Here is a 13,862-nt window from a genome sequence, read left to right on the forward strand (position 1 = left end):
TGATTTAAGAGCCACCACAAGAGCTCTTGTGGCAATATCAGTATTGAGTGTCATATGAATCAGCAGATGAAATATTAGAGATGAGATATTTGAGAAAAAAGAGGAATCAATTCAGAATATGTGGCATTCTCATATAAATAGAATGTGGGGTCATTTGAAGCTAAATGTAATTACTCATTAAAATGTTGTGGCGCTTCTTAGTTGTATAAATTGAATCTGAGCGGCGCAATTCTTTTGATAGCGCCCTCCGTAGCTTTGTACCGAGTGGCCCGCCACCGCTCCCTTCAACCCTCGACTGCCCTCGCTGCTGCTAGTCCGCTGTAAGTAGTTGTCACGGATGCATCTCATAACAGACCAGCATTCGCCTTGCTGACCCGGGGCTGCTGATCGTGCGACTTTGGCCCTAGCACTTGATGCGCAACCGCACCGCAACAGCGCAGCAGCAGAAACTCCCGTCCAATGCCAAGACGGACCACTGCATCCCCAGCAAAGAAGCGAGGGCGAAGGAAAAGACCCAAATGCTGGCTTATTGCCGGTGGTTCGCAGCTCGAGTTGAGAAGGAGACTTGTTCTGTGCTTTCTTATCCCTAAGCAGCCATGCTTTCCACAGCTATCCACAATGGCGTAACCAAACAGGTTACAAAACCCAAGTTGAAGTCCCATTCCGAACACCTCATGAAGCGCGTCTCGAGAGCGTGTTTGCACTGTCGCCAGCGCAAATCTAGATGCGACTTGTAAGTACGATGGGAGTCTCCAGAATTCAATTCGGGTTGAATAGGCGACCCCTTGTTTCTCGCTATCCACACCAAATACCCCGCGAGAACAGGCAGATCTTCCACAAAGGGAGATTGCTCTTACGGACGAACCGATGTCTGACTGACTCTTATATTTGGCATCCAGGGACAGCAGTGGAAGTCCGGGCACTCCGCCTTGCCAGCGTTGTCTACGAGACCATCGTGAATGCGTCCTAGGTAGCTCAAACAGAGGGGGTCGCCGTATCCGCAAGCCGAAAACTGCCAATCTTGAGATGCATTCCAATTCCTCACCGGCCAGAGTGATGCAGCTTGCTCCGAGTGGTGCCCCTGGCCCGACGGACCCACATTCGTTCCCGCGGCCATATCCATCAGATCACTATGGGAGATCGGATCCACCCACTGCATCTACGATCAATATAGAGGACGACGATTCAGCTTCAACTACTGACAGCGCAATCGGATCCGTTCCACGGAACCCGTCTGACGCATGGCAATGTTTGACAAACGTTGCCAAGCGAGGCGCAGAAAGCGCAAATCTCGAGAAAACGGGAGATCATTATTCCGAATCAAAAAGCCGTGTTCGACTTCCTGGGGTTGAAGACGAGGAGTCTGAACCAGGAATCAAGGCATATCGTCTTATCAAGAATAGGTCGCTCACCCGTGAAACCGTTTCCCAGCTGGTGACGCGTTACGCCGACAATTTCCATCCTTATCTCCCCCTGGTCCCACGAAAGTATTTTGATCCATCTGCCCTGGAATCATTTGCGTCCCAGGAGAAGCATCTTCTGACTGCGGTCCTCACCATTGCCTCAAAGGACCTTGTGGAAACGCCTCAGGTTCATGAGGTTTGTTCCAAGTATATGCACGAGCTCATCTCTGGCATCGCTGCTGGTGCAGATTGCGATGTCGAAGCGGTCGAGGCACTGCTCATCCTTGCTGAATGGGAGCCCCAGGGCCTACGGCCAAAGATTGAAGCTGTAGGGCGAGGAGAGGAAGACAGAGCGGCATGGATGCACGTTGGGCTGGCTCTCCGCTCTGGATATTTCCTTGGACTTGATCGTACTTCTTTTAGAGGCGATCCAGCAAACGACACCCAAAACGACGGGCGGAAGCGATTGGCATGGACCAGCTGCTATATTTCAGATTTTATGTTAATATTCTCAAATTCAGTGATCAATGTTTGAAGCGGCCCTGGCCCTATGACTGGGCTTGTCTCTAAAGACTTTCCGTCTCTACAGCCTCTCACCTCAACGGATGAAGATTATGCGAAGATTTTCCAGGCACTCTTGGATCTCACACAACTGTACGGAAACGTCCATGATGTCCTCTACTCGGGAATGCGCACGAGCAGTCAGATGATGTTAATGGGGGACTATGTGAAATACGTTGATGACTTTCGCAATGCCATTGAGCGCTGGAATCGAAATTGGGGTACATTGACTTGTATGTCTACCATGACAGCACCAGGCTGATTCTTTATTTCTTTGCTTATACAAGCGATCTACAGGCTCTCAACACATCAAAGTAACTCTGCAGATGTCTTACGAATATCTGAGGCTGTACACAAACGCGTTTGCCTTCCAAGCGGCGATTTCTCAAGCACTCACCTCCAAACCCAAGGGAGATGCTCCTAGCCAACGAGAGCACCTACGGGCAGCATTTAGCAATGTTGCATCCATGCAGGACGCCCGTTTTATATACGCATCAGTTGATGCGGCGAAGTCCTATCTCACAATCTTGAATAACTACGTTGATCCCGAGAAACATTTACATTTCATGCCCTTACGATATTATCTGTAGGCATACCCTCCTTGCCAGTTGGTTGTTGAGATATTTCCTACTGACAGCTTCTTAAATTGCAGGTATAGCATTTATGCGGCAGTATTTTTATACAAGGTATATGATTTTGAACAATCCTTGCTTTCCTTTTGGGAGGTAGATTAGATCTGACTTGTTAACATGTTTAACCTAGGCCCGCTCATTTGGAGTAATGAATGCTCCAGAGGAGCAAGCCGTTCGGCATCTGATAAACCTTACCACAGACAGACTCCACAGAGCGAGTGCTGGTCCCGACGACATCGGCTCCCGATATGCTCGATTGCTCGAACTTCTGTGGAAACCCAAGGCATCGTCATCGTCATCGAATACTCAAGAGCATCAGCGCAAGGATGAAAGTGTCCCGACAGGAACAGTCCCAAATAGGCTGCCAGAACAGCCCTATATGCAGTATTCACCAATGAACGATTTCTCATGGTTGGATCTCGAGGCTGTAGGTGACTATGTCTCTGGATATCCCATGGGGAATCCCACCTTCATGGGCATGAATTCGTTTCCGCATCATAATCCATATCCGGTAACCTCAGAGGCGATTTGGCCCGTTCAAAATTGGCCGGTCGATCTTAACGGCAATTTATTATTTTGAGCTCCGGTTTTGTCTTGTGGAGGCATTTTATTTTGTCCGAGAGTGCTTTCTCTGACCAGTTCGAGTTTAGTATATGAGGTGCCTAACCCTGGCCAAAGTCCACGCGGGTGGTCTCCTGAAGTTCCTCTTTGGGAACATTGCGGGGTGGGATTACGTCACCACTTAAAAAAACTGAACAGCTTAACTATTGCAACCAAACCATGACGAGACGTGCTACGATTTGTTTGTAGTGCATATCCTCTAAACCAAATGTTTGCAAAAAGTATATAAGGTGGATATAATATTCTTATCTATCTCGACCCAAAGGCCACTCAAAGTAATGGAACAACCCGTTAATGAAATCGAAGGCCGTCTGGCTCTCATAACTGGAGCGTCTTCAGGGTCAGTAGCTCCCCGCTAAGCTTCAAATTGTTCAGCGGGAGAAAACTCTACGCCAGCTGGTATATTGACGCGCAGCAATCTTTCGGTTTCAGAATAGGGGCCGCATGTGCTCGTAGACTTGCCACAAGGGGCGTGCATCTCGCCTTAACCTACTCCAAAAACCTCGACGCGATGCGCGCGGTGCTTGACTCCATCAAACTGCAACGGAACCAATCCACAGGACCACCCCCACGCATTTCAATACGTCAAGTTGATGTTGGCGTCCCCGAACAGATCAGTCGCATGTTCCACGAGATTGACCAAGCGCACAAACAACTTCCAGACATCTTGGTGTCAAATGCTGGATACGGCAGGCGCATCCCACAAATATGGGATATATCGTTGGAGGAATTTGATTACACACTCAATGTAAATTTGCGGGCGTCATTTATTCTTGTAAAGGGGGTGGTGGAGCGGATGAAGGAACAGCGATGGGGACGGATTGTGTTTATGTCTTCCATAGCAGGATATGGAGGGGGGATTAACGGGTGTCGTATGTTTGCCAAATCTAGTTTTTTCATTGCTTTGCTTTCCTCTTTGTTTGTTTCTCATCATATTTGGCATATTCGCTAACCAGTTTCATAACACAATGAATAGACTACGCAGCGTCCAAGGGTGGCATGACTGGCATGATGAAAAATCTTTCCACCCGTCTTGCCGAATATAATATCAGTGTCAATGACGTTGCACCCGCTATGATTGGCGAAACGGGCATGATACCCAACGCCCAGGCCATTCCGGAAGTCGCTGCGGGTATCCCATTAGGCCGATTAGGAACTCCAGAGGAGGTTGCAAATGTGGTGGAGATGTGTGTGCAGACGGGCTATTTAACAGGGCAGAGTGTGCTGTTGGCTGGGGGTCTGAAATAAAGATGAAGAGTTATAGAGCGATCCCCCTCCAGCCGTGATTTTCATGTTCATCATTCGCACATTAGGACTGCTTGTGAGGTATATGCTCATAGATGGGAGGCTATTTGATACTCTGTTTTCATGTTACAGATTTTTGCTACCTAAGCACAAGCAGTTGCATTCGATAACAGGCTCGAAGAAACTGCTTTTTATGATGGTATGCTAGATAAACATTCCCGTGTTCACATCCAGATAGCATTTCAAATGCTAAACTACCTACAAGCATATATATGTCCAATCACAAGTAGACTGTAACTCAAAATTTCATGACTCCTCCACAAGCGATACATTCCATCAGGAAGTTACCTCTATCTTTCTAACCTAGTTACCTCTCGTGGTCTTCTGCTTCCCGTCCAGAAACAACTATAACTTTAACAACTGGCTTCCCCTGCTCATCCACCCCCTTTGCTGCTAAGTCAAATGCCCTATCCCCTTCTTCAAACCGCACAAAATGCGTTGCTACCTTCTCCGCCACTCCCTGAAATTTCTCGCTGCCCATCAAGGCCACTGCATCCGGATACCCCCGAGCAGCATACCGAAATACACCAATGAGATCGACTTCGCGCAGCGCTGCTGCCGACAGGGGTATGTTAGGGTGCGACGCGCCGCCCATTCCAATCTGTACGACCGCTCCGCCGGGGCCAGTAGCATAGATCCCCATGCGTATGCAGCTAGCAACGCCCGTGCAGTCATATGTACGACTGAAACCATTGGGAAGGCAGAACGCGGATAGCATCTGCTGAGCCAGGTCCTCTTCTGCTTGTGGGCTGGCCTCCGAGGCTGGTTTGGGGAGTAGGTATGTCCGGATCTTCGCCAGAGGGAAGGGGAGGGACGCAGCGATCCTCAGCCTTGCTTCGTCGATATCCGCGACAACGAGGGTGGAGAAATGCTGTGTCGCGGCCAGTGCGGCGGTGAGGAGCATGCCGATGGCCCCTGCGCCAAAGATCAGTGCGGCCGTTTCTTCGGGGACTCGAGTAGCGGACAGCGCCCGGGCCACAGACTCCGCATCGGCGGGATTCGAACGGCGTATCGCATGCATACATACTGCCAGCGGCTCAATCAGCGCGCTCTGCACGTCGCTGATGTGAGCGGGAAGCTTATGGCATTTATCGGCGGGGTGGTTTGTCAGTTCCATCAGCGTGCCGTCCAGGTGCGGGAAGGTCTTTGCGGAGCTCCTGAAGCGCAGGCTGCGGCAGATATTGTAACGGCCTTCTTTGCAGAGCACGCAGCTTGTACATGGAAAACCGACCTCGAGAGCCACGCGATCGCCGACCTGGAAGTCCTCCACGTCGGTTCCGACGGCGGTAATGGTGCCCGCTGATTCGTGGCCTAAACAAAGCGGGGCTCTCATGATAAAGTCTCCATTCTGCCCATGCTGATAGTAATGCAGGTCCGAGCCACAGAGGCCGGTAACACGGATGGCGATTTGCAGTTCGCCGGGCTGGGGTGCTGAAGCTTGGCGAACCTCCTTGGGGAAATGTTAGCAAGTACTGTTTGCTCTTGTTTGTGTGGGGGCGGATTTGATATGGAGTGGGGGATGGGTATCAAAGGACGTATCCGGGCAGTTGAGCAGACATGGGCGTATATGAAACATACATACTAATCGGAGGTCTTTAGCTCCATGAAGCACAAGAGCGCGGAAGGGTTGAGGATTGGGGCGGGACATCGGTAGTGTTCAGGATGGCTAGAAAACTCTGCCTGTAGTTTTATTTCTCCCACAAATGACAGCGAATGAAGAAATGTGTCAGTGGCCACTAAGTTCTGTATTTCAAGCCTGCGGTGTCATCCGCAAGGAGGCTTGCACCTTTATATCAAATCAATCCCTGATTGAGGAGGCAGGCATATCGCCGAAGAGCAAATAGCAAATTCCGGGCATACTTCACCCAGTTAGTAGACCTTATAAGCTAAATAATACGGATGATGGGCTGACAGTTCCGAGTTCCGCTCCGTCCATTCGGAAGAGTCTGGTTGCACAAAAACGTGTCTGGAACCAGCCAACACGGGCCAACACGAGGTTGTAGACAAAGAAACTCAGGAAACAGAATATTCAGCACCAAAACAGCCCCACCAAACTAGTTGATATACGCCTCAGGGAAAGGAAAAGGGCCACAGCTGGCAAGCGGTTTACCGTAACATCTATTATTCTGTGGTGGAAACTCCCAGGAATGATGTCTCAAAAAAAGAGTTAGGGTTAGGGTTAGCGCTTAGGTACTAGTATTCAGGGGATGATCCGCCTGGGGACTGAAGGAGCAAACTGAGCAGGAAGATTTGGGGAAGAAAAGGGAGGGCATGCAGAGCATCTCACAATCAAGCTGTCATTGCCTAATGATATTAATGATGTTTACATTGTCTTTCGCCGTCCTCCTGGCAGGTCCTGCGCCCGCCGCCCGCGTTTCCCTTCGTCTGTTTGATATTGCCATCAGTCCAAAGCTTAATCTATAATAACGTTTCCTGGGTATATCAATTGCCGATCTTCTGCTTCACAGATAGTCAGACTTTTATCGCCCTAAGAGCTAGCTACTGGAGCTACTGAATAATGATAGTAGCTGCTGGTTCCGCTGTTGCGCGGCTGCGGCCTTTCGCCCCCTACAACCCAACGAGTGCGCCAGCTGACCCTCAACGAACGAAACCCTAATACAGGGTGCTCGTTGCATTCCCCCTGTGTACTCATCCGCAAACTTCTATGTCGAAAAGCGGATACATCATCGCGATAAAGGAAGAAGCCAGCTCACGATGCTGCCACATCAGTCTTTGACCCCCTGCCCAGGATTGTTCCGCTCTCGCCTGGGAATGATATAAATACGAGTGAACGAGCGCAATGGAATGGGAGAGATATCACTGCTATTCTTCCTCCTACCCACCAGGTGAACGAACTTCTTCTGTCTGCCTCGCTTTGCTCCCCGTCGACTTGATTTTCATCGGTTCCAGTTTTATATGCTATTCACTTCCGTACTGCTTGTCAAAAATCCAAATCCGAGAGGAACGAAAGGCTTCACAGTAAGGCTTGCAAGTGTATGTATAGTCTGTTTGAGACTCCATGGATATTTCGACAATTGCACCTCTCCATCCTTCCCTATGCACCTGTTTTGTTCTCATCCACACATATCTCCTTGGACACACATTCAAGAGGATCGTGTTTGGCACTAGCTCTTGTTATGCCTTTTGATAAACACCTTCCATTGATCATTTTGTCATACTACGCCCTCGGCGTTTCTATATAGAAATGATATTCCCTGGAAGGCGAATTGCCACTGACGGAGATACCTAGTAATACCCCTCGGACATCTCAGAGGAATTGACCAATTTTACCATCCGCCAATTGATCCGATTATCAACGACAATGTCGCAACGAGCAGTCCTTCTGATTGGAAATATTGACCACTGCAAAAAGGAGTGGAAGGCATTGGCTTCTTTGGCTTCTCTGCGTGTACGTATTTTTAATCCCGGTTCTTTGGCCTTGTTTGGGCCCCTTCCCTCCCATGCCGTTTCGAACCGCATGAATCTTTATCGTGGCATTGGGAAAAAGTTGGCTCCCTGAAACGAAATGTTGTGTTACTTGAATCTTGAGGACGTCAGGAGGCATTTATCACCCCATTCCGATTCGATTCAATTTTCCATTTCCCGGTCCTCAATTCAATTCCTCGGCTCTCTCGTTTTCTCAGCTCTTTGTATCCTTTGCCTCTCTCACGCGAGTGCGCATTTTGCGCTCGCATGAAACTAAGCCCAAAGAATGGAAAACGGATGGCACGTCCACATGTCCACGAGTGGCTTCTACGGAAGCCCAGAAAGTAACAGGTTTGGACAATGGATGTGATTGATATTTGAATAGAGCTGCAACTCGCTGAGCAACCCAAAAAGAAACAACATTGCATCGATATTCCCATCTTCATGCAAATTGTGGGGCGGGATTTGTTTCATGCCTGCACCCTTGACCTGAAAAGTCAATGATCTGGTGGACGTCATTTGTTTTCTGCCGTCCTCAAGTTCCAATCTTTCGTTCTTCGTCTTTTTGTGTGACATGCACCTGGAGAACTGGTCAAGGGAAAGAAAAGAAAAGAAGAGGAAGGGAAAGAACAGAACCCGCTGACAGGTTGCAGGAATATTGCCAAGGAAACCGGGCTGAGTTTCTTGCCGACTGTCAAAACGGAAAGTACAACGACGTGGTCGCGATATACCGGTCGAACGAATCAGTGAAGGTTAGCCCATGTCCATTTTATTTTCATTTGGTTTTGGGCGGCTGCGCAATTCCACCACATCTTGTGCATTGGATGTTCGAGCAAAACAATCGTTTCTTTTAGAAATTCATGCATTCAAGCCTCTTCCCCACGCTGATAACTAGTGGTTACACACGCTCTGCAGGTTACCGGTTCTTTCGATGCCCAGCTTCTCAATGCGCTCCCGAGATCACTTAGGTTCATCTGCCACAACGGGGCGGGATATGACAATATCGATATCGCAACATGCACCAAGAAAGGTATGTATTTTGCTATTCTTTTGCTATTGCTTTCATGTCGTAACTCACTAAAAGTTTGAGAAAATATTAATCGCTTAAATGCTTGGTATAGGAATCGCTGTTTCTAATACGCCGCAAGCGGTCAATGATGCCACCGCAAACACTGCAATTTTCCTGATGCTCGGCGCGTTAAGAAAAGTGTGGACTCCATTATCTGCTATTCGAGAAGGTGAGATTATATTTCGTTATAGTTCTTTTGCTGTGCCTTGGCCATACAGCTAGTTGCTGACCATCCCTCAGGGGAGTGGCGAGGAAAAACAAGCTTGGGGCATGACCCCCAAGAGAAGGTACTTGGGATCCTTGGCATGGGAGGTATTGGAACTGTAAGTTGATGCCATCCCATTTGCCGGAATTTGTCGAAAAAGGGAAATTTTTAATAGCTAAATTGCATTTTGACTCCATAGGAAGTCGCTCTTCTGGCTCAGGCCTTCAAAATGAAGGTTATTTATCACAACCGAAATCGAGCCGACCCCGAACCTAAGGGAACCGAATACGTCACCTTCGATGAGCTCCTTTCGAGATCCGACGTCCTCAGCATCAATTGCGCATTGACGGATAAGACTAGGCATATCATCGGGGCACCTGAGTTCGCGAAAATGAAGACTGGCGTGGTTATTGTAAACACCGCGCGTGGTGCTGTGATCGATGAGAAAGCTCTAGTCGCAGCTCTGCAAAATGAGGTAAGCAAATATCCATCAAAAGCACGGTAACTCAAACCGCGGCAATCCCTGGAATATATTCTGATACCCCTAATAGGTCGCATCGGTTGGTCTAGACGTGTATGAGCACGAGCCCAAAATCGAGAAGGATTTGCGTGATCATCCGAGGGCCTTTTTGCTTCCCCACATAGGGACTTTCACACACGAGGCGCAAAAGAAAATGGAATTGCTTGTCCTCCGTAATCTAAAGTCATGTTTGGAGGGGGGCAACTTGGTCACTCGGGTTCCTGAGCAGAGGAATGCTAAGCTTTGAACCTGCTAGTACACATTGTTCGCGAGCGAATTCCCGCTGCGCCGCCAACTCTTGAAGAAACCACCTCTGACAGTTTATGGGTATTTAATTGTTTTCTCCTTCGTTCATTTTAGTTTATCTGTTTTGATTCGAGTATTTTTAAATAACATTCATAATATAATACCTTTTGCTCTTTTTATCTGCATTCCCCCGGCGAAGTCCTTCGTTTCTATTACTTCCGAAGTAGGGTAATTTGAGGGATGACTTTCTTGCCTCATTCAACTGGAGTTCCGTACTCCTAATTAAGCGTGCCATGGATTGATTCTTCTCCATTGACGTTGAATGTAATTGATATTCTTCATATTGTGACCATTTGGAGATAATTTCAAGGTCAATACCAGATATGACACTAGTTCCAAAAAAACCTAGCGTTAGGGCTGTCCAACAACACACCTTTCCCAATCGGGAACTCGCTTAGCTTCGCGCCTCACAGCACTCTAACCGGGCGGAAATGGCTCAGGCCACAGGTTGACGACAAACTTCTTCATCTCAACCAACCCCGACAACGAGGACCATCTTTCACCACGACAACTCTATCAAGATGGTGAGTTTCCTAACTGCCCTATTCTTTTCTGTGTTATGATAGCTATGACGTCTCAATTTCCCGTCGACCCGTCCGCGACATTGCTCCGTGGGACTTTTCAACTCTGCCCCAGAATAAAAATTTCTTTCCAGGACGATTATAAGACTGTTATACTAACGGATATTCGAACTTTCAGGTCCGCTACGCAGCCCAATCGATCCCCAGCGCGAAGAGCGCACGCTCCCGCGGCTCCTATCTTCGTGTCAGCTTCAAGAACACCCGCGAGACTGCACAGGCGATCAACGGATGGAAACTGCAGCGCGCTGTTGCTTATCTGGAGAATGTGATAGCTCATAAGGAGGCTGTGCCCATGCGAAGATATGCCGGCAGCACTGGACGTTGTGCGCAGGGTGAGTTATTGTGTTGGCTTTTTTCGTTTTCGTCGTTGGTTCGCCCTTCGATGGTCCGGGGAATATGGAAACCAAGGGGAAATGAGGTTGTTTCTTGAATGGAAATGGAGTGCATGGCTTGAGAGATTGGAAATAAATACGAACATGTCTTCGTTGTAAGGAAGAGATAGATATATACTTTGTGGAAAAATTGCGGCGTTTTGGATAATTTTTTGGATATTGCTCTGGTGGGCCCGTGGATCTAGACCCAGAAAGGGCAATGAGCATGCAAAAAAACCCCGCAATTAACATGCGATATGTGTACTAACTAGGCTTTCTTATGCTCTACAGGAAAGCAATTCGGTGTCTCCAAGGCGCGTTGGCCCGTCAAGTCTGCTGAATTCCTCCTCTCCCTCCTCAAGAACGCCGAGGCCAATGCCGATACCAAGGGACTTGACACCGGCAACCTCGTCGTTCAGCACATCCAGGTCAACCAAGCTCCCAAGCAGCGACGACGCACTTACCGCGCGCACGGTCGTGTATGTTCTCCTTTCCCTCCGCCACTGCATCACAGCTTCTCTGCACCATACATGTAAAGCTAATTCGTGATCCAATCTCTAGATTAACCCTTACATGTCAAGCCCATGCCACATCGAGCTCATCCTCACTGAAGGTAATGAAGAAGTGCAGAAGGCACCTACCGACCTCAGCAAGACTAGACTTTCGTCGAGACAACGGGGCGCTCAGATTCGACGTGCCATTACTGCAGCATAGGGGAAATAAATCAAAACAAGCAAACAAAGGGAATTAAAAAGCGGCGCATTGAGGAATTTGTAGCTACTTCTTTTTGTTTGTTTCTTTTAAATGTCGATAAAGACGTAAAAGACAACAAACCTTATTATGCTGTTTTATTTAATGGTAGCGAGTTCTTTTTTTCCCTCTCTCATTTCGTCTTATTCGTCCCTGTGTCATTGACATAGCCCCCCCACTGTCCTCTATGCTCTCCTTGGATTTTTTTCCTCGTGTCCCTTTCCTCTCCTAATCTTTCTTCATGGTTGATGACCCAGGATTAAAAGGAATTTCCTCGTTTTACATCTGTCTCGCTCCAAGTAAGCTGCTCTGATTTGCGCGTTGTAGACATCTCAGCGGCAGTGCTTCCGTGATGAGATCTTTTACCATGGTCTCCTCAGCGCGACGGGTCCATGTGATGCGTACTCCATACATGTAGATCAAAGCATGAGACAGTCGGGGCTGCCCACCCCACTCCGTTATATCAGAATGCGGCGATTTCCTCGTTGACCCACTATGCCGTTCAGTTGAGACAAAATGGCTCAATATAAGACATGCTATTCAAATATACTGCTGAAGAATCTGTGGCACATTCGGGCTACACCTAGAGATTGAGTGGAGGAGAGACAGTACCTTCAAACCATATTACGAAGGTACTCTCTACTCAGAAAATATACTTATGTTCAGCGAGTCCGCAGATCTTATTTCTGACAGAAGTAACCATCTATACACATACACGAATGTAAAGCAGGGATGTTAGCAATATGAGCTCTTAAATGCGCATAAGCCATTATTGGTCAATCACTGAAAAGTTTTAATTTATAAGACGCCATTCATTACCCTTCAATGTGCATAGAATCCCACCGGTTTGTGTACCCATCCTGCTTCGACATGCTTTAATATATAATCCTTTGACCACTGCCAACGGTAGGAAAATGGGCCCTTGTCACTTCTCCCTGCATCTAGAGTGAATTCGTGGGTTGGGCTGGCTGACTCCTATGAGGAAAGCAGCTATATCGGAGTAGATTCCCATCCTAACTTTACATTAAAGTAGAAGTGCTTGTGGCGGAGTATAGTAAGTGGGCGCCTAGATATTAGGACCACTCGTGATATTATATGTCATGAATTTTGGTTTGAGCAATGTTATGAAACGTCGATATAGACGTGCACGTATAAATTTTGTTGAACTAACGCTTACCTACTTTACATGCATTAATCTACAGTTTATTTTGTGTTTGAAATACAGATTTTTCCTGCTGATAATTTCCACAACGGACCCTGTAGAGGTGGATTTGTATCAGCCAATTTTGTCATAAGAAATATTTCAAAATTCTCGTTGCTAAAACGGAATGCGAGGGCGCACCGATGCTCATCGATCAGCTGACAATAGCGGTTGCTGTAGCCTAAACTTATGACTGCGACGAGAAATCGCTTTCCTGTCAGCAGTGGCTACACGGACGGCAGCTCGTGGATTTCACGCGACGCGGGCGTTCCAAGTGCGACCTGTTCGTTGGCACAGATTTTGCGGACCCTTGTTCAATTGTGGCGGAAGACTGCACAAAAGGGGTCTTGAGATGGGACAACCCAAATATAACAGATCTTGCTGTTTCACGGATCTCAGAGGAAGTCTTGCGTGAGTTAAAAGCTCCATCATTTTTTGTTTTCATTGAAATATAGGTCCATTAACTGATGATGTCATGGAGAAAGGGAGAAACCTAAAATAAGCTTAAAGTGCCAAGACATCTAGCGCGGAAACGGGGCTCAAAATAAGAAAACCGAGTCAGGAACCTTTGATGAGTGCCACAAACGGTTGATAAGCCACTCGCAATGTTAACAGCGAGCGGTCTGTGATGTTGCTTTTAAATGAGCACATCAATTTTTCTCGAGAGCTAGGAGGAGAGATATTTACTAACAACGATTCAGGCGTTCCGATCTTCCATAAGAGGGGTTACGGACTTCTTATTTCCGCAGAAAGGGACGCAAGTGTAATTTGATGGCAATAATCCGGCTTCCTAATCCTGTGGGTTCGCGGGGATTCGAGGAAATGTTGTAAGTAACTGACAGAATCCCACCTCTTGGCTGTGACAGGACACTAGCGCGTATCCATATCCCTCCTGCTCGTGTAATTTCAGC

The 13,862-nt window shown here is 47.8% G+C and overlaps 5 protein-coding genes across 5 annotated transcripts; 3 read left to right on the top strand and 2 right to left on the bottom strand.

The window, feature by feature from the left end:
- Nucleotides 1–596: 596 nt before the first annotated feature.
- Nucleotides 597–3,342, top strand: HCBG_01404 (C6 zinc finger domain-containing protein; the record flags this gene model as incomplete). Its single annotated transcript, XM_045428454.1, has 7 exons — nucleotides 597–733; nucleotides 900–1,904; nucleotides 1,941–2,197; nucleotides 2,262–2,550; nucleotides 2,617–2,650; nucleotides 2,727–3,146; nucleotides 3,247–3,342. 7 exons carry the CDS (start codon nucleotides 597–599, stop codon nucleotides 3,340–3,342), a joined length of 2,238 nt encoding a protein of 745 aa, XP_045290240.1.
- A 44-nt stretch (nucleotides 3,343–3,386) lies between these two features.
- HCBG_01405 (3-ketoacyl-acyl carrier protein reductase) lies at nucleotides 3,387–4,724 on the top strand (the record flags this gene model as incomplete). Its single annotated transcript, XM_045428455.1, has 3 exons — nucleotides 3,387–3,557; nucleotides 3,650–4,089; nucleotides 4,194–4,724. 3 exons carry the CDS (start codon nucleotides 3,496–3,498, stop codon nucleotides 4,463–4,465), a joined length of 774 nt encoding a protein of 257 aa, XP_045290241.1.
- Nucleotides 4,725–4,829: 105 nt separating this feature from the next.
- HCBG_01406 (xylitol dehydrogenase) lies at nucleotides 4,830–6,170 on the bottom strand (the record flags this gene model as incomplete). The annotated part of the gene is made up of 2 exons (XM_045428456.1): nucleotides 4,830–5,972; nucleotides 6,105–6,170. 2 exons carry the CDS (start codon nucleotides 6,168–6,170, stop codon nucleotides 4,830–4,832), a joined length of 1,209 nt encoding a protein of 402 aa, XP_045290242.1.
- A 1,674-nt stretch (nucleotides 6,171–7,844) lies between these two features.
- On the top strand, nucleotides 7,845–12,034 carry HCBG_01407 (60S ribosomal protein L17; the record flags this gene model as incomplete). The annotated part of the gene is made up of 11 exons (XM_045428457.1): nucleotides 7,845–7,935; nucleotides 8,334–8,401; nucleotides 8,864–8,978; nucleotides 9,258–9,340; nucleotides 9,774–9,930; nucleotides 9,999–10,069; nucleotides 10,496–10,572; nucleotides 10,615–10,642; nucleotides 10,748–10,961; nucleotides 11,292–11,479; nucleotides 11,562–12,034. 11 exons carry the CDS (start codon nucleotides 7,845–7,847, stop codon nucleotides 11,712–11,714), a joined length of 1,245 nt encoding a protein of 414 aa, XP_045290243.1.
- HCBG_01408 (uncharacterized protein) lies at nucleotides 12,030–12,520 on the bottom strand (the record flags this gene model as incomplete). Its single annotated transcript, XM_045428458.1, has 2 exons — nucleotides 12,030–12,286; nucleotides 12,466–12,520. 2 exons carry the CDS (start codon nucleotides 12,518–12,520, stop codon nucleotides 12,030–12,032), a joined length of 312 nt encoding a protein of 103 aa, XP_045290244.1.
- Nucleotides 12,521–13,862: the final 1,342 nt, after the last annotated feature.

The sequence above is a fragment of the Histoplasma capsulatum genome (assembly GCF_000150115.1).
Source record: "Histoplasma capsulatum G186AR genomic scaffold supercont2.2, whole genome shotgun sequence".
Taxonomy (NCBI): Eukaryota; Fungi; Ascomycota; class Eurotiomycetes; order Onygenales; family Ajellomycetaceae; genus Histoplasma; species Histoplasma capsulatum.